This window comes from Manduca sexta, chromosome 10 (assembly GCF_014839805.1).
Source record: "Manduca sexta isolate Smith_Timp_Sample1 chromosome 10, JHU_Msex_v1.0, whole genome shotgun sequence".
Lineage (NCBI taxonomy): Eukaryota > Metazoa > Arthropoda > Insecta > Lepidoptera > Sphingidae > Manduca > Manduca sexta.
The window spans coordinates 11,291,024-11,314,009 of NC_051124.1; the positions used below are offsets into that span (position 1 = coordinate 11,291,024).

Below are 22,986 nucleotides of genomic sequence, written 5' to 3' on the forward strand. Positions count from 1 at the left end.
AATATAAAGCCGCCGCTCTAAATGACGAATGAGGGAGTCAGTCAGTTTATGAATTTTATTAAGTAGAATGCACCACTTGCAATATCAAAGTTTGAATGAGTTCATTTATAGCGTATCTTTGTTGGAGTGATGCAAATAAGTTAAGCATTATACCATCCGAATTTATCGCGAAACTAGAGTGTATCGTCCGCATAGATTATATCACTAGAGGATTGCTTTAAATTATGTTATTCGGAACGAAATACCTTCATATTAAATAAAAGCACGTACTAGTCTTTATGTCTGTTATGGTGCCAAAAATCATTCATGAATAACGAATATTTTCACCAAAAAATCCACTTTTACTTTTCTGTTTTTTAATTATTTGTAGTTTAGTACGAATATGGCGTGTGTGCGCAAGTGTATTTTAGACTGAAAGTGTGATGTTTTCGCTGCGACGAATTCTCTTAGAATAGTAATAGTGGAATTTGGGCGTATAAAATTACGTTTTTTTATTGATTTTATTTTACTCTTTTGGTTAAACATAAAAAAAAAATAATTTACATCTACGATTCGAGAAGTTTATTATAAAGCGTTGTTTTCCAGAAGATAAGTACATTCTTAAACTTATGTTTGAGTTTTTGTTGTTTCATTTACAAACGCCAGGGTCATTTGACATTGCGTTTTAGTCCACCACGCTGGCCTAGAGCGGATTGGTAGACTTTACACACCCTCAAAATTCCTATATAGACTTTCTCAGGTATGCATGTTTCCTCACGATATTTTCCTTCACCGTTTAAGCAAGCGATAATTCACAAAGATTACCTACACAAATCATTTAAAAAAAATCAGAGGTATGTGGCCATGGGTATTGAACCTGAAGAAATTCGTCTCGGCAGTTTCACCAACAAGGCTATCGCCGCTTTTTGCCAGTTCAAGAAAAAACTTAATTATATTTATTATCTCTTACTGTTTCGCACGGTTATGTCATTCTAATCACTTATCAATTTCGCCGCAGATATGGGTAAACACTACTCGCGAAATTATCATTGACTCATAATATTGTGGCCTCAATAACTGGAAACATTGCTCACGTTTAAATACGGTATATAATTTATACATATCACAAAAAAAAACGATGAACTCACGACGATACGATATGACAATATTTTGTTTAAAGGATTTATATATTTAATAATGTAAGGTGTGAACAAAAATCGTAAAATAAAACAAAAATATAATTCATAAAAGAATGTTAACATTAAGCTAATATACATAAAACTTACTTTCAGGCTTTTATTACGGAAAGGTTAGATAGGTATTTCGTTACATATCTCCGTCTAATGAAATGATGGAATCAAAACCATCACTATATTGAGCACAAATTGTAATCAAAGGCAAATCCAGTGTGTTTTCTCAAATAGAAAAACTCTTATTTTTTTCTATTTTAGAGGAAAAACTCGAAATAACTCGTACGCAATGACATTTATCAAAACACTAAACCCAAATTATTATAACTAAAAATGTACCGACAATAAACTTCCATCACAGAGAATCGCCAAATGCCATGCTAAAATGAACCTAAAAGCGATCATTTAGAATCGTATCGCATCACCGAAAGCCTAAAAGTACATCCCTCGGAACAAACGGACCATGTTCTTTTTATTATAAAAAAACAATAACTTTTGCGAAGTGTGGCCTTTACCGTTTGACACGGGGTCCGTGACTTTTGAAATGCGAAATGAATACGGTTTTAGCATTGGAAAACGGATAAAAGTTGTATTTTTTTAACTTACGCAGCTTTTAAAAACTCGGTTTTTATTATTTTCAACACGGAAATTTTGAGTGGTGAATAAAAAATATTCGAAGCATCCGTTCGGGTTACGGTTTTTCAGCTTTTGAATTTTTCAGAGTTTTTTAGCGAGGCATGTAACTAAAGTAGCACTTTTAAGCTAAAAAAGGAATTTAAAAGCTTGCAAAATTCCTAATTCTCTTATTTGGTTTGCGTGGGTTTAAAATATACCACGTTATATTTTATCAAAATCTATTTATGAATTTTTACGCCTCAGAAATAAAATGTATTTGTCCATATACCTAACAATAGTCTCCGCTACAAATAAATCAAAGCTTAAATTTATTTATTACTCATTCTGGGGAAATATGCAATTGTGTATACAAAATTTAAAATTATTTTAAAATAATATGACGGTGTTTATAATATCTATGGTGATTGGTACTCTACTCCTAATAGCTCTAATCACCTCCTCAGTTATAATTGCAATCACTCCAAAGTAATCATTTGGGATATTGTGTTTTTCCTGAAACCATTTCCCAACGCTTTGAAACCTACCAGATTCGCTCGCAATAAAAACTTTAAAAATTAAAATAAGCTAAACAAATTGCCCAAAGGCCCGACAGCTGTGACGGCGATATTTCTTCGAAAAAAAAACAACTAAAAAACAAAAAAGTTATGACAATCGCGCGACAATGGCCGCAGCCGAGGCGTGCAATTCAAGTGGTCCAGTGTTTTCCTCCTCGCCCTGAAGGAACTGTATTGGTTTTGACGCCCGTCCGTGTTCCTCGTTGGCTTTGTGTCGTTTTTATTTTGTTTGCCTGGCGTTTCTTTCTTTTTGCCAACATTCGTTCGGTTAATTATATATTTATTTATTCATATTATTAAAAAGGTAGGTGGTACGCCATATGCATTCGTACCTTTTAGGAGTGTAGATGTAGATAGAAGACTTAAAGAAAAAAAATATTTAGATACTGAAGCCATTTGATTAAAATAATAGAACTATTACTGACTACAGAAATACTTTCACAATTGTTGCACCAACCAACTGACCGGTAGGACTGTCAATGACCAACTGTTTCGGTCTAACAAACGCTCAATGTATGACAAAATGTATCAGAAATACCATCACAAAACTATTTTTATCCCAACAATATTTACAGATTCAAATATACATTATTTTGATACTGAATGGTTCATTAGATTTGGTAAAGTCATTGCTTAGTATTTTCAAAATTAATCGAAACAAAAGTTCGCGAGTCCACATATTCGCGCAAATGTTTGCATGATCCGCAAATGTTTGTTTCAGATGTTTGTCGTGTAGGATCAGAAGTCCTTCGTAGGTTCTTGACTTGAAACTTAATGTGCGGTCAGGGCTGTATGTTTAAGATAAGTAATGACTATGAAGAAATCCCCCCTATTCATAGATGTTATTTATATAAGGACGGAGCATTGCTTTGATAACAAGTCTGTTTCTCAGCTTTGTTTATCTGACAGTCAACTAGATTAGAGTTATATCTGAACATTAGCCAATCAACAACGGCCCTATGTCTATGCACTGCGAACGCTGCCATGCCGTCAGCACTGAGAAACAAACTTGTTATCACAGCAAAGATAAAGCTTAAATAAATAACGTCTATGAATAAGGGGGATTGACTGTATTTAAAGTAGCTATACAACGGTATGTGGAATGGTTTGTTACTGTCTATTAACATAAAACAAAAAATTAAAAGTCTCGACGTAAAATTTCTTTATTTTTATTTTTAGTTGCTCCGTTACTTACAAAGTCTTACTTCTACAATTCATAAACAAATTTTATTTAATATCCCAGAAAAATATAGGTATTTAAAATCATCTATTTCAATACTACTGCGCCGTTCATATAACAATACGATGCGTATTCGTATTGCTGCATTGCACCTCGTTACAAATGATGCGGCACTATTAGCCGGCGGATTTACGACTACGGGCGCAACCTAAATTATCGTATGCCGGGTCACGCCCTACAAATTGATCGGGTTGTAGTCTCAAGAAACTTGGCCGGTTTGAAAATCGATGAAAGTTAAAACATTTGTAATGCGTTGGTTAATCTATTGACTTGTTATGTTTATGCGAATGTTACACATTGAAATAAAACTATTTTAAGGATTTTACCGCTGATTTTTATATTTTAACTTTCGCCTGACGTTTCAATGACTTTGCAGCCTTCATGGTCACGGGGTGGACTGCGGTGTTGGTCGTCCAAAAAGTCAGTTACAATATCTAGCTACATTTTACAAATATACATTTTTTATAAAATTTTTAGTTGTTATCGTGGAGAGAATATTATAATGTAAGAAACCGCGATAAAATACGTAAAATATTTCAATAATCTATCGACTTTCGTAAGTTTGACGCTTTTCGTTGCAACGGCAAGTTAATCCTGTTAAATACAAGTACGCAAGTTCGATCCCCGGACCGAGACAAATGTTTATTTGAGCGATAAATATTTATTTCGTGGCTTTTCTTCACGAACTTCTTCGTAGCTCCCGATGTGTACGACCAAACACTTACCTCTTAGAGTGTAGCTATAGTGATTAGTATTTATATTTGGTAACGTTAATACTGTTATATTTCAGAACCGATTAAAATAAATTACTATTTGCGTCTTCCTTTAGCCAAAAAAAAATATCATGTAAACAAACAAGTTTGCAAGTCAAAACAAGTTATAGGAACAGTTATTATTACTAAATAACATTTAAATCAATTATATAACAACGTTACTCTGCAAAAACTAACCAAATGTCCAAAACATTCCCAGAACGCACAGACAAAGCGTTCCTTTTATGCACACGGCTCCGTAGCAAAGCGCTTTAAGCTCGCTCCCAATAAGCGATGGTAAAGTGCCAAATAGGACAAGTTATTAGCCGCACTCGGACGCTTTTAGTGCCGCATCGGGCGTGAACGAGCGTTTTATACGACCGGCGCTCGTACTAGTACCTTGTGAGGGATTTGCAAACTGAATCGCCTAACAGTGACAAAATGCTTTGAAAAAGCTCAGGTAAATGTGAGTTTTTTACGGTGTACGTCATTAGCCAAGACCATCCGCACTGGAATGGTCGCGTTGTCGACGTTTAAAGCAACATCTATTTTTTATGATAATAGGAATACGCTGGATTTTCAACAGTCAGGAAAAAAGAGGGATGATATAAGTTTAAGGTGACGGGTCGGGGTGTGTATCTTACGAATGGACCGATATTCATTTAGTTTGAATGCTGATGTGATCAAGATGGTGCTAAGATGTAACGGCAGCGACTTAAGATGCTGGCAACATATTTTTTAAAAATCAGATAAAATTTTTTGATCAAAATTAATTATTTCACACGGGTACAAATTACTGAGATAAAAACCATAGTACCCTAAGTGTTAATCCAAAACATGCTCTGTCCGTGTGCCAAATTTTACGTTTCTACGTTTGCTTCTAACAAACAACTAAACATCCATTAATTTTCACAAACTTTGTAATTATAAGTAAGATTAAACGGAATTAAGATCAATTAGATCACTCGTCTAAAGACAAGGACATCGCTTGACTTATTCTAAGAGAAACTTCTAAATGTAAACTATTTAAAATTCTTATTCCAATAAATTAGTCATCAGTAAGTCAAGGCTGTACTATAAGATCCCGAAGTAACTGGGGCATGAGTGTGGCGAGCCGCGTGTCGTGTATACTTTGTAGTGACGTCACACGACCCGTCCCGTTAAGTTAATGCATCCGCCCCGGCCGGCAACGCGCCCAGACGCGACGGAACGACTAACTTTACTCTTAGCTGATTCCCGTTGCTGCTTTCCGTTGATTTATATCCGACATAATTTTCCTTTTTTCTTGTTCTTACGGTGTTTTTCTTTGCCTAAGTGATGAGGTATATTGGTATTGGATTGTCAAAACTTGGCTACGTCCATCCATCGTATTATTATATACATTTTTTATAAATAAATATTTATATGGACATTGTCGAAAATAAACATGAGACTCTAACGAATGACGTAAAATATATAGTAGCTTTTCTACGAAACACAAAAGGTATAAAGAGTTTACACTTGAGTTTCATCAAATAGAAAACCGTTATACTCCATCCAATGTATGTAACGTAATAAAACAAAGTAACTAGAGCAAAAAAATATCTCATATTGCAAAGTGCACTCTGTCTACCAAAATAACTGAAAAAGGAAGCTTCTAAATAACGTTGCCAATACCGAACGAAAGCTAACTGACAAAAACAACGAACCAGTACGCTCGGCTGTAGTGGTACAGAACATTCCAAATTTGAAAACATTCTAATTTCAAACACTGAGTAAACACGATTATTTACGAGCGATGCCGAATGTTTGCGAAAAGTTCCGAATGTGTACGCAAGGCTCGAATAGTTCGAAATTCAAAAATACAAATGTTCGGTTGGATGTTCGTAATTTTTTTCTTTTGTACGCTTGCAACTCAGAACAATGTAAAAGGTTATAACTTAATGGAATATCATACTGAAGTTTGTTTTCGTTGTCAGAATTGTTTTTTGTTTAATGTTAAGCGCGTCTCGTGTTTAACTCGTAGTGAGTCGGATGTATGAGGAAAGTATGTGCGTAAAGGACTGCCACGATGTATTACGATAATTTTGAAAGTAATGTAAAGAACTCTGGATGTAAGTAATATTGTATGCTTTTGTGATACTAATGTTATGTTAATAAATATATTTACTTGGCAGAGTTTCAATACATGCATATTTTATGAGATACAATTATGTTTCAAAACTTGAATGCATTATCAATTTTATTTTTGGTTCTAATACTAAATACTAATCACCCATATATCGTTACTTGGTTATTATATTTCCAATCACACAAAATGTTACATTGTAATGATCAATTATAATGATAGGTGATACATATTTCGTCTCAATTTCTATTATTAACGATACAAAAATATATCAATGATTGTTGTCTCTTCCATTCCATTTCCAATTACGTCAACTTGTGAACCGTAGCGAAATTGCTGAACTAAACGACGTCTCTCGTCCTTTTTCAGACCGATTTCTTCTTTTTTTATAGTCTTAAGTACGCTATTTCTTTTTACATTTTGTGTAAATATTTATCAAAATGTTTATCGTTATTAATATCGTATATATATTTTTTGGGACGGTACAATGAAGAACTCTGTATAGAGTGATTCAAACTAAATGTAATCTTTAATAATATATAAATAAAGCTGTAGAGTTTGTTTATTTGACCGCGCTAATCTCGGGAAATACTAATCTCTTAGATTTTGCTCAAGTTAACAGTGAGTAAGTCAGTACTTTTTAGACATGAAAATCTCACTGTTAACTTCCCATAATAAAATCTAACTTATATTAATTTTTAACCGCTATATAAAAATATTTATAATCTTAATCTGAAGACGTCTTCATAACTCCGGTGCAACATTCTTATCTATTTTATAACTGGTTGGCCGAATTTTGTCACTCAAGTGAATCTTTGCCACGAGCACGTCTTCATAAATATGTGAATTAGTTGTCGCGGATTTGAAGAAGCGACGTGGACTGCAAACCTTAGGTATAGCTAGGGAAGCCGCGGGGCTTAAAGCATTCTCCACTACTACATAACTCCTAAAGTTTATTAAATTTTGAAAATAACTCTAGCCACACCCACGCTGCAGACAAGCGTCGTTGCGTCTCATCAAATTTCATAGCTTATTTTTCTTTACAACACTAGAATGCAATTTCGTTTGGTCAGAATAAACGTAACGGACATGGCGGGTGGACGTTGGCGTTCTTTTTGTTCGTGCGCTGTGGGGAGTGGTGCGCCATGTTACTAGTAACAGTATGCCAACTTCGATCTTAACTGGGCTGTTAGCACTTTAAATTTCAGGGAAACGCTTTTGCCATAATCAAGAATAACGCCAACAATGTAATACTGTATACATTTATTCCTGTTTTATAGATTCCTGTAGACTTAAACTGTATGCGTTAACCAATATTTATGAAAAGTGTTTTGTAATATAAAATTCGTTACTCTTTTGTAAATAGTTAAGTACATTAATCGGTATCAAAAACGAGTCAAGCGTTTTTTGACTCTAATGCTAACTAAAATCAATTATTGTAGACTTATATTTTATTATTAAATTTGAAATGCAATATCAACTAACGATTTTTTAGTTGTATTGACATAAGGTTGTGTTAAAAAATGATTTGATACTTGTTAAACTAATAAATAATCATTTCAAATATGTGCGTATACTAATGTTCTTTATAAAAAAAAACTTATCTATTTGCTATATCAAACAAAATAAAAATTCTATTCCACGACTTGCCCTACTACCCCTCTGTACATCACGCAATGGTTTTTGCGCTGAAGTGGGACTCGGAGAGCTAACGATATTATTGTTTTGTTTCAGTATTCCCGAACGTGCCCGCGGCGCCGGGCATGCCGTGCGCTGGCGAAGACAGTAAGTAAACCCCGACATGCTTCACTTTTCAACGGGGGCTCGTCGGCTTTGCGCCATTGAGTCTCTGTTGTATTTTTATGTCTCATTTATTATCGCTAGAGGTACTGGACATTATCTTAAACTGTGTTGTGCTCACCGTTGTCATGCTGTGATTATATTTATGCGTTTAAGCTGGCAAGTTTGTACTAAATTGTGGTTACTGTTAAGTGGATATTCTTTAATTGGTTTAATAGCTTCACTGTTACAGTTCTTTCTCCAAAATATTTGGGAGTTACTTGGGTTTGGTTCATCATTAGCTTTTTTAAGCTCCTATTGAAAAAGAAAATTGTTTATTTTGATATTCTTCGAATTCCATGTCGAATAACATCAAGGAACTTTATTCTAATATCTCACAAACAGCAGTCTTTTAGACAAAGAACCGAAAGTTTCTATACATTTCGGTTAACATTGTATAAAATAATATCATAACTCAAAAGCGATATTTGAAATCGACAGTTCAAAGATTTGATATTGCCAAATGCCATCCAATAAAACTAGAAATGTTTACAAGCTAGAAACGCTATCGAATAGGGTAGTAAGAACAGAGTGAATCGCGATATGAAGTGACGCGCGGCACCGCGTTGGGCGCCAATATTTGCGTGAATCGTCGCCCCCCGCCCGCGCCCCGCACACGCCTCGCATTAGCATGTGAATGTTAGACCAAATGCTGCCAGGGCTGCTGCTCTGTTCCATTTTCAAATTTACATACCTATGGACGTGTTTATGTGTCATACAATATGTTTTAAATTTCGTTTGTTTTATGCTACCATTGGACAGTAATAATAAAAATAATAATAATATCAGCCCTGTATTATATACTTGCCCACTGCTGAGCACGGGCCTCCTCTACTACTGAGAGGGATTAGGCCTCAGTCCACCACGCTGGCCTAGTGCGGATTGGTAGACTTCACACACCTTCGAAATTCCTATAGAGAACTTCTTAGATGAGCCGGTTTCTTCACGATGTTTTCCTTCACCGTTAAAGCGAACGATAAATTCACAAAGAATACACACATGTCTTTAGAAAAGTCAGAGGTGTGTGCCCTTGGGATTTGAACTTGCAGACATTCGTCTTGGCAGTCCGTTCCACACCCAACTAGGCTATCGCCGCTTTTTGGACAGCAATGCATTTATATAAATAAAGACATGTTTTCACATCATTCTAGTTTTGTGTATTCAATGTAGGTATTGTACTTTCACGTATGAATCGATGGTGTAATAGAAAATACTTGTCAGTCAATTGTAGTGTTTCATATAGTTTTAAAATAATATTTTATTAAACTATAATGAAGGAGTTAGAACTCGTTATATTGTGTGGCAACCCTAACACCGGTATGTAAGTGGCATGGTAGAGCTCAATTTGAGTTTGTCCGAGTTTACCGCTCCCACTCTGGGAACAACTGCTGGTAATAGTGAATGGGCGACCGCAGCGGCGCAAAACTAGTCATATCAGATGAAACTATTATCTGTAAAGCGATTTCATACTGTCTGAATCCATTGTTATCGCCTGAAAACGGGGGTTGCATGCTTCTAACTTGTTATAATAAACTAAAGGAGGGATATGTTTCGTAGCGGACGGCCTTTGACTGATGATGATGAAGAAATGTCAACATATTGTCGCTTTCACCCCATGTCTATCTGGGGGGGGGGGGGGCAACATAATCTTACATTATTTTGGAGATTGGCATAAGGGTTACTGCTTATTGAATGTCATATAATTATGCTTTTTAAGTAAAACGAATCCCGGGAAACTGTCATAGAATATTATTGCTCGACCCGGGAATAAAACTACGGAACACAAAAAGATGATTTGAAATGAAAACTTCAAATTATCTATACATATTAGTTTCCATCGAACAATTTTACCTTAATGTGAATTTTTTTAAATGGCTTATAGTTTCTTATAATGAAGAAAAATATTTGCTAGTAAGGGCACAAAAGTATCATCAAGCTGAAGTTTAGAATTTGTTGAACCATTTTTCCAGTTGATTTTACTAGCGACGATGGCCTAATTTTTACACCATTATCAGCTACACTGTACACTATATCTAAGTGATGTAACCAACAGTTGCATTCAATAAAAAAATCTATATCTACAAAACAAATGTTGCAATCGTCCGCAAACATCGGGCTTTTCAAATTTCGCTTTAAATCGATAAGATAACAGCCAGATAACGGTTCAGTATCGGCGCGGACGGGCTCGACACTCGCAGCGCGGCTCGCACCAACAGACAACAATGTCCGTAGCCCATGTCTTGTGCCGTGAACTTCGCCAAGCTACTGACAGGTTACGTATAGTGCCAGTGTGTGTTTGTGTGTGAATGGCGCTCGGGACGCTTGTGCTGGATTGCCAGGCTCAAGACCAGACGAGGCTCTTCGGTGTTTACATGGGTTCGTTTTCATGTATCGGTCGATTCTGTCTTTAGGTAATAACCTTTACGTCTGTTAGTTATTCGGTATTGTCAGCTGTTGCTATTCACGTGTCTAAGTTCATTCGGAGCCTGGATATGAAACAGATGTCTGTCAGCATGTCATTTCTATACATCCTTTTGCACCAAGCATGCTTGCCAGCGATTTGTTGGTGGTATTTTTTATTCTTTATAGCTCTGGTTCAAGAGTTACAAATGGGTCAGGTTTGGTTGGTCTTGTTTTTTTCGTTTACATGTTCACGTTTGTCGTGTCCGTTTTATGCTTTTCGGATCATTTTTTATCATTGAATTCTAAAATCATCTGGGCATTATGATTTATACTTACCACCATTTGCAATAAGGATCCCAATCGCTTTTCAAAAATGGACTAATCAAAACAAAGTTTTTTTGACATTTTGACAAATGAGTTATTTTGATTGGTTCGTTCTCGAAATCTCGAGTTTTAATAAAAACAGCTGTAAATCTCTGATAGGATATTTTTATTGTATTTTATTAAAGCGATAAGTGAAATTGTTAAATGAACATTTGTCTGTTATAAAATGTTATGTCGAATAACGAAATACCATATCAATGATTGCACGTGGGTTTGTGTGACGTGGAGCGTTGTGTTAATATACGCTATGTTTCTAAAGTTTCAAAATAAATCATACAATCGAAGTTGGTGCTTATGTCTTCTTGCCGTTACAATTGTTAAATAATTTTGCACCTTATCTCTAATGTACTAAATTAAATTGTTCTATTTTTTCATCTCTGTTTTATCCTCGTAATATCGTGTGGTTTATCTTTATATCGTTTACATAATAAACGTTGAAGCTGTTCATTTATAATTGAGAGAAGTAATGTTTGCTTTTTTATCAGTTTTATACACATCGGTGTTGGCTTTGCTCGTTGAATAATTCATTTATTCATAAACAACTACACAAATGAACATACAACACTAAAAGATGAATTAGTTCCTAAAAACTCAATATGTCAATTGCATAATTATCGATATTAAATAATAATATAAAATCACCTTCTATAGGTATATCCCTATCGACGTATATTAATCGTTATGTTTGTCGAATGTTTCAGGAAGCATATACAGACGTGGCGCGCGCCGGTGGCGGAAGCTCTACCGAGTCAACGGACACATTTTCCAGGCTAAGAGATTCAACAGAGTGAGTGCACATCAACGCCTTATATACATCGGAGAGATGTTAAAAATAGATTAAATAATCAAAGCGTAATTTTATAATAAGCGAAGATTATTTTCTCCTTTAATGTTGCAACATTTATTTATCATCTTCGCATATTGTTTATTCGTATTTCATTTTACGTATTTGATAATTTGATTCCTGCATTTTATCCAACATATCTATTATATTAAATATTTCCTTTCCCTATATATTAATATAGAACAACTAGAGCTAGCTCTACTATGGAGAAAGAGTAAGGCCTTAGATTGGTAGACTTCACACAGCCTCAAAATTCTAATACAGAATTTCTCGAATATGCAGGTTTCCTCACGATGTTTTCCCTCACCGTTAACGCAAGCGATACATAATACACACATAATAATTTAGGAAAATCAGAAGTGTGTGCCCTAGGGATTTGAACCTGCGGACATTCGTCTCATAGAAGAAAATAAAATTTTCTTTTTTAAGTACTAACACAGCATTGTTACATTTGCAGCGTGCGTTCTGCGCGTTCTGCCAGGACCGCATATGGGGCCTCGGGCGGCAGGGGTTCAAGTGCATCCAGTGCAAGCTGCTGGTGCACAAGAAGTGCCACAAGCTCGTGCAGAAGCCCTGCTCCAACGAGCACGTCGACCCCATCGAGGTCAAGGACGACGCCAATGGGGAGTCCACGCTCGGCCGCGCCTCGTCCGTCAGGTATAGTTTCCTAATTATGTTTTTTTATATTAGCACGGATAATTGGCCCCACTGCATCTAGTAGTAAGTGTAATGTTGTCCAGATAAAATGTCGACTGACATTAGATGATTACCCTTTGCTATTCAACACAATTGTTATATTTTTAATGGGTTGCTACTTATGTTGTTTACTCTTACTTGGTGGTATCGAAAAGTGGTCCTTTTGGATGACTACGACATTGTTAAGATGTTTGCGAACTGTTTCTTGGATCTGTATTATAACAGTTATTTGTCAAAAGCCACATTTTTCTTTAATTAAAATATAGTAAACCGTTTTATTGATTCGATTAAAAAAAATGACACAAAGATAAACATAATTTGAAGTTTTGAATTTGTTACCAATTTCACAGTCTTTATAAAATCAATAAGCGCAACGAGCGTGAGTGTAGTGGGAGTAGCGATAGCACTATCTGATATCGGAGCACAGATTTAGATTCGCGGCGAGCTGGCCGTTATCCGCGCCGCTCGCATGGCGACTGATGATACCGCATGATTAATTACCGAGCTTTGCTCAGTTCCAATGTTTGAAATATTTTTATTGCTGTGTAGAAATTGCATATAAAGGGTTAGTCTACGTGCAAACCTGACGAATGCTCGTGTTTGAATAGTGCTCGCGAGCTGCACGCGCGCAGATTTGTTTGCGCTTCGCTCGCAATTTGCACTCGCTCGTCTACGCTAGTGATTGTAGCATGGGTCCATTTGTGTCCATGGACTATATATATCCATTACCTCTTTTATATTTATTTAATTATTATTAAATTCAATTATTTGATAATTTTATTTTTGGGAATTCCCCACACTAACCTATGCTTATGTCGCGTGTGATCACATACTAATAAACAAACACAAAACAATATTAAAAATATGCATATGTTCTTATGCGGGTGTGGCTAACGTACACTTAGTTGAGATTAGAATTAAATAGCTATTTGAAATGCATACTACAAATTCAATTCTACTATCCACCATAAGAACCATTGTTACCTATAAGTAACATCCTTGCTTGGTGTATGCAGACGGGTGAGCGCGGAGGAGCTGGCGCCGGCGGCGGAGACGCCCCCCGCGCCCGCGCCGTCTGCGCCTGCGCACGACCTCGAGCCCGGCTCGCAGCGCCAGTACTCGCTCGACGACTTCGAGCTCATCAGGGTCATCGGACGCGGCTCATACGCCAAGGTAATCAGTGGCCGTAGGATGTGGCATAACAAACACGTCACAATGGTACTCGTTGTTTAATTGTGGGAGTAGATGATTGTGCTTGGTTGAAAGACCAACGCGTGAATCACATGATAGATTAACCAACACCAGCTCTGGTGATTTCATTTTTTCACATTTAAGAGAGCAGACCATTTTTATCGTCTTTATTACCACCAGCCTTTTCAACCTCCATTAACTATAGACCCCCTCCAACACTTGCGACTCTTTGTAGTGTTGACTTCTTTGCTTTCAATTCGAGCAAGCAACTCGTCCATGTCGTTTTAGCGCATTTTTGGTCTTCCATGATCACGCTTTTTTTCAGAGTCATTTTGCTACTACTGCGGGAATATTCTATTTTGATAAAACGAAATTAATTATTGTTCCATTAGAAAGGGCTTTATTATTATTTATTTCGATCAATACGAAATCATTTATCATAATAATATGTACTACAGATTAAGGTTACGATTCAGAAGAAGTAGCAATTACAGCCCCTACCTATGTACTTGTCCCTTGTTTACTTCTAACGCAAAACATAACAATTTGTTAATACCAGGTGCTGATGGTGGAACTGAAGCGAACGAAGCGCATATACGCGATGAAGGTGATAAAGAAGGCGTTGGTGACGGACGACGAGGACATCGACTGGGTGCAGACAGAGAAGCACGTGTTCGAGACGGCGTCCAATCACCCGTTCCTCGTGGGGCTGCACTCCTGCTTCCAGACGCCGAGCCGGCTGTTCTTTGTCATCGAGTTCGTGCGCGGCGGTGACCTCATGTGAGTTGGGTTTTACTGACAGTCGACAAAATAATGCCGGCCTGTTTGAATTTTGATACATTATCTTATTAATTTTAAAAATAAGTATCGATAATTTATTGAGGCATCTACTCTACACACTGCTCATAAACAAGAAACGATGACGTCACTTCTTGTGATTCTTGTGTATTTCTGATCACATATTCACGTTTGGTCCTGTCTGCAAGCATCAAGTAGTTGAAGTATTTGTCTAAACACATTCTCGGGTGGTGGTGGCCGTCAGGTTCCACATGCAGCGCCAGCGGCGGCTCCCGGAGGAGCACGCGCGGTTCTACGCGGCGGAGATCTCTCTCGCGCTGCACTTCCTGCACGAGCGCGGCGTCATCTACCGCGACCTCAAGCTCGACAACGTGCTGCTCGACCACGAGGGGCACATCAAGCTCACCGACTACGGCATGTGCAAGGTACGGTCATCATGCGTCACTAGAAGTCACTATGAGTGAGTACGAGCCAACATGAGTGAGCACGAGTCAACATGAGTGAGCACGAGTCAACATGAGTGAGTACGAGTCAACATGAGTCACTAAAATTCAGACTCGCGATGACTGATGAAGCAATTAGACATTCCGCCATTAATATGCCGATCATTAAAGTACACAACATCCCTTGCTAAATGTTACTCTCCATGAGCTTTATGTACTACAATAAAAAGCAAAGAAGACAGTCACCGTCATCAAGACAACAGGTGCGATGGAAGCCCCAGTCTTCAAAGAACCACTAGTATAGGGTACCGGACTCATTTTTGTTCTTTACTATTATAAAATATTTACATAATATAAATTATAACACAGAAGGAATTATTAAAATCCGGTAAAAAATCAACAAGTTATAAGTATTTGAATTTCGGTGGAAGGGGTAATTAACAAGAAACAGAAAAGAGACGAAATATCCACATGTGACGTCATCGGGAATTACGACGCGTGCGAAAAAAAGAGATGAAGCGATATCCCCACATCGCGCCCACTTCTGCACGTTACAATATTTTAAATATGAATTACTCGCTCATTTTTTAACCAATTGTTATGCAGTTTTCGCAGGAGTGCATCTTTTTCGTATTATTAACCATTACATATAGAATAATGTACAAAATCAAGCATAGGCCGGTCCCCTATTACCACTTTATAATATATTGTATTTTTAATGTAACTACAGGAGGGCGTGAGGCCAGGCGACACGACGTCCACATTCTGCGGCACGCCGAACTACATCGCGCCGGAGATCTTGCGCGGCGAGGAGTACGGGTTCTCGGTGGACTGGTGGGCGCTAGGCGTCCTCACCTACGAGATGCTGGCCGGACGCTCGCCCTTCGACATCGCGCAGGCCGCTGACAACCCTGACCAGAACACTGAGGACTATCTCTTCCAGGTATGCTCATATATAGGCCGTAGTCTAGTAAGAACAGCGAAGGAGTTGTAAGGAAACTATCCTGGGTCAAAAATCTCTGTTCTTTCCATTTAAAAATTGTTTTTTTTTTTTTGTTTAATTGAAGCCATCCAGTTCAATGTACGATTTTGATAGAAAAGCATATATAATAACAAGCAAAAAAAATCATGGCTATTTAGTATATTTGTGTTAGAACTCTGCTTTGATATATTTAATTCATTGTTTTATATACATTTAAAGGTTTCCGTAACCTGCAACAAAATTCGTCGAGCTAATTTTACTATGATAGATAGCTATACACATCGTTTATTAGTAAGGCCTATAGTACAATAACTAATTCCGTGTGGTATGTTTACAGGTGATCCTAGAGAAGACGATCCGTATCCCTCGCTCGCTGTCGGTGAAGGCGGCGTCGGTGCTGAAGGGCTTCCTCAACAAGAACCCCGTGGAGCGGCTCGGCTGCGGCGAGAACGGCTTCCTCGACATCGTGAACCACCCGTTCTTCAAGAGCATCGAGTGGGAGATGGTGAGATATCGGCCTGACCATCGATTTTGTTAAAAATGAGGCACCTTCCGTGCCCACCTCAGGATGTTGCACCAAACCTACTATATCTAGTAATTTCTAAAAACGCTAAAAAATCTAATCTGCATTTTTAAAGCTAAAGGAGTAGTTGTTTTTTGGTCTTTGGAACACAAGCGTCACTGTCCACATGAGAATAATGTTTGCCAGGTTGTATATTGTGGGTAGATTGTGGGATTCCCTGGAATATACAGCTTTATAGTTGGATAGACATCAAACTGCCGTTGATACTATAGGCGTCCCTGAGTGCGCGGGATTTTCTAATCACTACAGCAATATGTACGAATAAGATGTTTTGTTGTGTTTCCAGTTGGAGCAGAAGCAAGTGGTGCCGCCGTTCAAGCCGCGGCTGGAGGGCGAACGCGACCTCGCCAACTTCCCGCCGGAGTTCACCGACGAGCCAGTGCATCTCACGCCCGACAACGAGTAAGTACTATCCTTATAGTCCCTAATGTTACAACAGATATTATTTATACAGCATAGTGGCTAGATTGCAGATGCGAGCGACAGGGCACCAGGATCCAGTGGTAGCAAGGACTGCGGACGATAAAACTCCTACGTTCGAATTTTATGTCCAGCGGCACTCGTGGAGATTTTTTAAATACTTCTAACACTATTTGTCTAGAATTGGAAAATAACTAAAATCGATACTACAACATCTATATATATAAATATGAATCTCTATTTCCCTTGGTCATCGCATTATGTGTGAACGGATGGAACAATTTCGCTAATTCTTTTTTTGTTGTGTTAATTATTGTCAGGAGAAGCTTCTTATGAATAAACGATTAAGGAAGTTGAACGGAACACTAGATAATTTCAGAAAACTAAATGACAATATGAATTTTCCTTAAATGTCAGTTGTTTAAAATGACTAACAACGATTGACAGAATGCACGCTGCAAACTCATAGTTAAGACAGGACAACGTTTGTCGGGTCAGCTACATTATAAAATGAGTTATGCTGAAACACGCATACATGGGAAAAAAATAATTCTAGCACATTTAGTTGCAGATGTTTATTTACTAATCACCATTTATTACAAATTCCGTTATTGACATTACAGTACGGTGATCGCGGACATCGACCAGTCGGAGTTCGAGGGCTTCGAGTACGTGAACCCGCTGCTGATGTCGCTGGAGGACTGCGTGTGACACCACGCCTGTCTGCTGCACCCCTACCACGACCCCGCGCAGGTGACCGCCGTCACTAACGACGAGTACTTCTTACTATGAACACGCTTCTCGTGGTACACCTCCGGCATCACTACACGGAGAACATACATAAAAACGATTATTCTCCTCAAATCGTGGCTGGTTGTTGCTATGTTTTATCGATTCGATATTTAAATTCCATGACTACATCTGTCTCGTTCTTTCTTTATATTCCATCTCATTCCGCATTTAACATTTGAATCTCGAACGCGGGTGATGTGAATAGGTATATGGAGTTTGTTGTGAAAAGAACTCTTGCTAATGTCTGATATCCTGGTATTTTTTTATCTAATCTTTTCTGTCATGTTTTTAATAGATTATTTGGCTTTGAGTGTTCTCTATCATTCCAATATTTATAAACGCGTTTTTATACACTAATTAATTTTTCCATATAAACAGCCACCTCACTGTTGCCACAACTATAACAATATTAGAATGTGATGGAAAATTGATTCCTCTCAGTTTTACGTTACATTCTCATGCTTTCGGCTTAACTTTTGTCTCGTGAGTAATAGAAAAAAATTTTTTTTTTTTGTGATTTGTTTTGTGAAGTGTGTGAATTATTGCCATTTTCAATCTAATTTCAATTTAAATTTTTAGACTTGGAGTAAATGTTTTTTTTTTAATTTTCAAAAGTTTTGCCTATTGTTCCAATTAGTCACATATTCACACCAGGTATGGCCTTAAATGTGTGAGTGCCACTGAACTGTTGAGGTGCAACATTTAACGCTCAACATCGCTCATAACTAAACGCAACGCAATAATACAATATCAGGCCAATCCCTGTTCAAAGTTTTAAGCGATGTTGATCCTTACGTATTCTGCCTAACGTTCAATTTCAATAAACGAACCTAGTCGCTATCTTCGGTTCGATAACGAAAATGAACCAATACATTTTATTTACTCCCAAATGACATATTTTAATTGGTCAATTCTTACCATTGATCCGAAGTTAAGAATTCAAATCGTTTACAGCTTATTTCAATAAACGATCCCAATTTTAATCTTCGATCCGATTCCGAGAATTAACCAAACAAAATAAGTCATTAGTTAGCAAAAAAAATCTTATCGATCCATTTTCGCAAACGATCAAAAGAAGCGATCGGGATCGTATATTGTTAACGGTGGATAGTGTTGACTCGGCCTATCACCGCCACGAGTGTGACGTTCCTCTGGTCGCAGGCGTACGGTTACGGCGCGGAGTCGTCGTCGTCCGACTACGACTCGGTGTGCTCGGAGCTGCCGGCCCGCAAGCCGACGCTGTTGCGGCACATGTTCTGCTTGCCGCTCAACTGACCCCGCCACAGAAGGCACAAGCGCGACTCACTGCCGAGACACGACCCGACTTAATCACACAACCCGCACGCGTTCATATGGCTTCATGTTATACTTGCAAAAAAATATATTTTGTGTTTGCAAATATCGATTTTATAATCGATTCTTAAATTACATAAAAATAATTTCGGACTTGAGAAAATTACGCAAAAACCCAGTTCTTATTTATAAAATCGAACAGAATTGGAAAAATTATGTAAATCGTTTCAAAGATATCGATAAAGTGTATATGAAGCCATGTAAACGAGTGGTGATCGCAGCGCGTTTGTGTGTTTTGCACACTGTACTGTACACAGACCTTACCGCTTACTGTGAGTCGTCAAACACTTTCGTTTTCCACGCATTTTACCAACACACTATATCACACCCTCATCACTACAATCGTCTTCTAAAAGATAGCAACAAGTATCGATAAATTGCTTTCATATATGGTCGTTGTGATTGCAAAATATATTTTATTAACACTAACATGTCCTAATGTGTGTACATAACAGAGTTACTGTAGTGTCTGTACGTATTCAAAATACATATTCCTGTTATTTTACTAAATAATGGGGTGCATTATTTTCACAACCCAAAACGTATGGGATTGAGTACCACCGTCTATTTATCTCAACTAGTATTGAATTTTAGTTTAACTCGAGAGTGTAGCCAATATTGGTGCTCCTAATTTGTAGCGCGTGTCATACAAAGCTATATCACTTAGGTAGGGTACAGCGAACACATTTCAAACACTAACTTACTCTTCTCAAATATATTTTGAGATATAAAGCTTCTTGTAAATAATTAATCGTCTATGTATTATATGATATAAGATTTGAATATTTTTGAAAAGTGTAGTGTCTGTTTAATTATTGTCAAGTTGAAACGAGTTGTGTACTTCCATAAATATCTTGACGTACGGTATCGATGTTTACACTTACTTGCAGAAATTAGAGATTGGATATTATAATATAAATTGTACAAAATATTAATTATGCAAATGTCTCCAAGATCTTATAAACAACTCAAATTTCTACAAATAAGTTGAGGTTTTAGTGTCGATAGTTTTCAATTACTTGCAATGTTATCGGGATTTCAAAAACCCCTAAATATTTGTACTACATAGTAAGTACTGTTTTGTCGCACGTCTATGTTATTACTTACCAAGTTATTATTTATTGCTGAAAATGTTATCGACATTATGAGAGGAAGTCGATACAATCGATATTTGAAAGTAAACTATCGACACATATGACCCACTAGTGAGTAGTGCGTGGACGTCAAAATTATCAATAATTATGTTTTTCGAGCAATAAAATTGTAATTGTAGTTGAAATTATTATATATGTTAATATGAGTCAGTCGATCTGCTCAAATGAAACGCACGTGAGGAATTAAAAGTAGTGAATTTGCGACTATCGAGTCGAATAAAAGCATTATAAGTCCTTATCAGATTAGTGTATTCTCTAGAGCTTAGATATAAGCTAGATTCGTGTCTAAATCTCTAAACACAGTGCGCAGTGTGTTGCGTGCAGTAGTGTAGGAAAAAATATATATTCTTTCAATTGTACATTTATCGCATCACGCCTTGCTCAGAATTAATATATAACAAGTAAAATCACATACAATATTATTGAATAGATTGTAATATCCTCTGTTGATGTTGTGCAAATAAAAAATATTAACTTATTTTTGTGTATAGTAAAGTATAAATATTGTAGCAGGAAATGTAGTACGCAGCACGCTGTGCCACTATATGCTAATATGCTCTCAGCGCCATGAACAGTCGCCTTAATATTTTGCTTTCATTTCACTTGATATGAGCCTGCCCATAGCGCTGGGTGCGAGATATATTCCCTACAGTAGATTCTGTTGTCCTTCATAGCTAAACACCACTCGTTTAGGTAGCCAACGAATTTTATAAAAAAACTATATAATATTGAGCACTGAAACAAATTTAAGATCATGTATATTTAAAGAATATAAATTGAAAACATCTGTTATTGAAAAGTATAACAAATTATTGTTAATGTAGAAGAAAAGACTTATTATATAAAAAAATATTGTATTGGAAGCGAGGTGGCGGCGCATGCGCGGCCCTCTCAGTCCACTGACTATTCTAAATAGTGCGTAGAACTATCTATTAGACATTTTGCACCTATATTATAGTGATCACACGCGCGTCGATTTTTCCGCTCGATATCTTCCCGCGGTGTGTTTTCTTGCTCCATATGCGATTTATTGGAATCCAGCAAAACCTATAAACTTACTTATCGATAATTATTAAATTCCGAGCGCACTAAAATAGTCATAAAAATGATCATCACAAATAAGGTGTTGCGAGTTCCGATAAATCCATATGAGAGTGCGGCTTAACTAATTTATATTCATGTTGTTGCCCTACGGAGGATGTGTTTTATCGATGTGTTGCTGATGTTATAGTGTTGAATAATATTTTGTGCTATTGTGTTTCGCTCTGGAGCTTGTTTATCGACTGCGCTTCGCCGGGTTGTGCTCTTTCTCTATCTCCGTTCGTAGAGTAGAAGGGAACGGGAGAGTGAGTCGATACAGTGCGTTGCAGAGCGGGCGTGTGGCGGCGCGCGGCTCGGAGACGTGCGCTTGCTGTATTCATTTGTATTTATATAAAGTATTTAATTATTTGTAAGCTACAGTATTTTGGTACTATTACGCTTTAGATGTAATTAGTTAACATTCCAACTTATCCGCGAGTGATACGTCACCACGGCTGGCTAGTGTTGCGTTCATTATCATTTCCATTTCTATTATAAAGGCACGTATCGAATGTTTCTGATGTCGACATAGATGTTTTATTACCAAAAATTTATATGTATAAATACTAACCGCATGACAAATGACACTTAACAATTAGTCGATAAGAGGAATTGTTGAAAGGTTACATTCGCAAACTAGAACAAATATTGTGTATCGTTAGTTTTAAGTATTTTTAGTTATGTTCGCATGTATTATCTTGATTATAAAATGTGGTATACATTGTAAGGTAATGTACGTTGGTTTACGATATTTAATTTGTCAGCTGTATGTAAACACCGTTGTTACTTAATGTTTTCATCGTGGCTTGGTGCGCTATGAGTACTGTCAAATTAGACTGGAGAACTTGGGATACTGTAATATTCTATGCTTAAATGAAAATAAAGAAGATTAATCCTATGTGTTTATATTATTATCTCCTGAATTCTTAAATCATGAATACATTTATAAAAAAAAATTAGAACACAGGCATTAAGAACCTACTCCTCTATTTGGAAATCGGTAGAAAAGCAAAAGGTATTTAAGTTATTTTTTTTTAAATAAAATATAGTAAATAATAATAATAAGACACGATCAGGTTGCACAAATAATCCTTCAAACCCTAGCCCTTAAGTACAAACTTACAGCTTCGTCAACCCCTTATTACAAGTATTCGCCGGCAGTAATGTTATAAAACTTGACACACAGACATTACTTCGACAGACAGACAGGACGATACACTACAATAGACCAGATATTATATTGATAAAATCCAGAAGTCTGCTTACATCCTAGATATAGCAATACCGAATCATTCAATCGACAATAGCTGAGAAACTTTCCAAAAACATTGAACTTCAAGACGAAGTTACTCGAATATGGCCTCTTCAAAAAGCAGTAATAGTCCCGATAGTTTTGTCAACCACGGGCGTGATTCCTACACAGCTCCACAACTCCTTACAGACACTTTATCCACCAAAATTCCTATACATCACTCTTCGAAAAGCAGTCATCCTCAACACTTGTCGCATTGTGAGAACATTTATTCAGATAGACCACTATTGAGTTTCTTCCTTTCTCGTTATAAA

At 37.0% G+C, this 22,986-nt stretch overlaps 1 protein-coding gene across 5 annotated transcripts in view; it reads left to right on the plus strand.

Annotated features, from left to right (window-relative positions):
- Nucleotides 1-22,318, plus strand: part of LOC115441916 (atypical protein kinase C) — a 243,989-nt gene extending 221,671 nt beyond the window's left edge. For all 5 annotated transcript variants that reach the window (XM_037437257.1, XM_037437255.1, XM_037437259.1 and 2 more), the window contains 11 exons: nt 8,193-8,243; nt 11,786-11,871; nt 12,386-12,585; nt 13,641-13,797; nt 14,375-14,595; nt 14,858-15,038; nt 15,787-15,999; nt 16,376-16,543; nt 16,908-17,023; nt 17,665-17,794; nt 18,995-22,318. In XM_037437257.1, the coding sequence (XP_037293154.1) occupies nt 8,193-8,243; nt 11,786-11,871; nt 12,386-12,585; nt 13,641-13,797; nt 14,375-14,595; nt 14,858-15,038; nt 15,787-15,999; nt 16,376-16,543; nt 16,908-17,023; nt 17,665-17,752 (1,481 nt within the window). In that variant the 3' untranslated portion in view covers nt 17,753-17,794; nt 18,995-22,318. The remainder of the gene's footprint in view (nt 1-8,192; nt 8,244-11,785; nt 11,872-12,385; nt 12,586-13,640; nt 13,798-14,374; nt 14,596-14,857; nt 15,039-15,786; nt 16,000-16,375; nt 16,544-16,907; nt 17,024-17,664; nt 17,795-18,994) is intronic.
- The last annotated feature ends 668 nt before the right edge of the window (nt 22,319-22,986 follow it).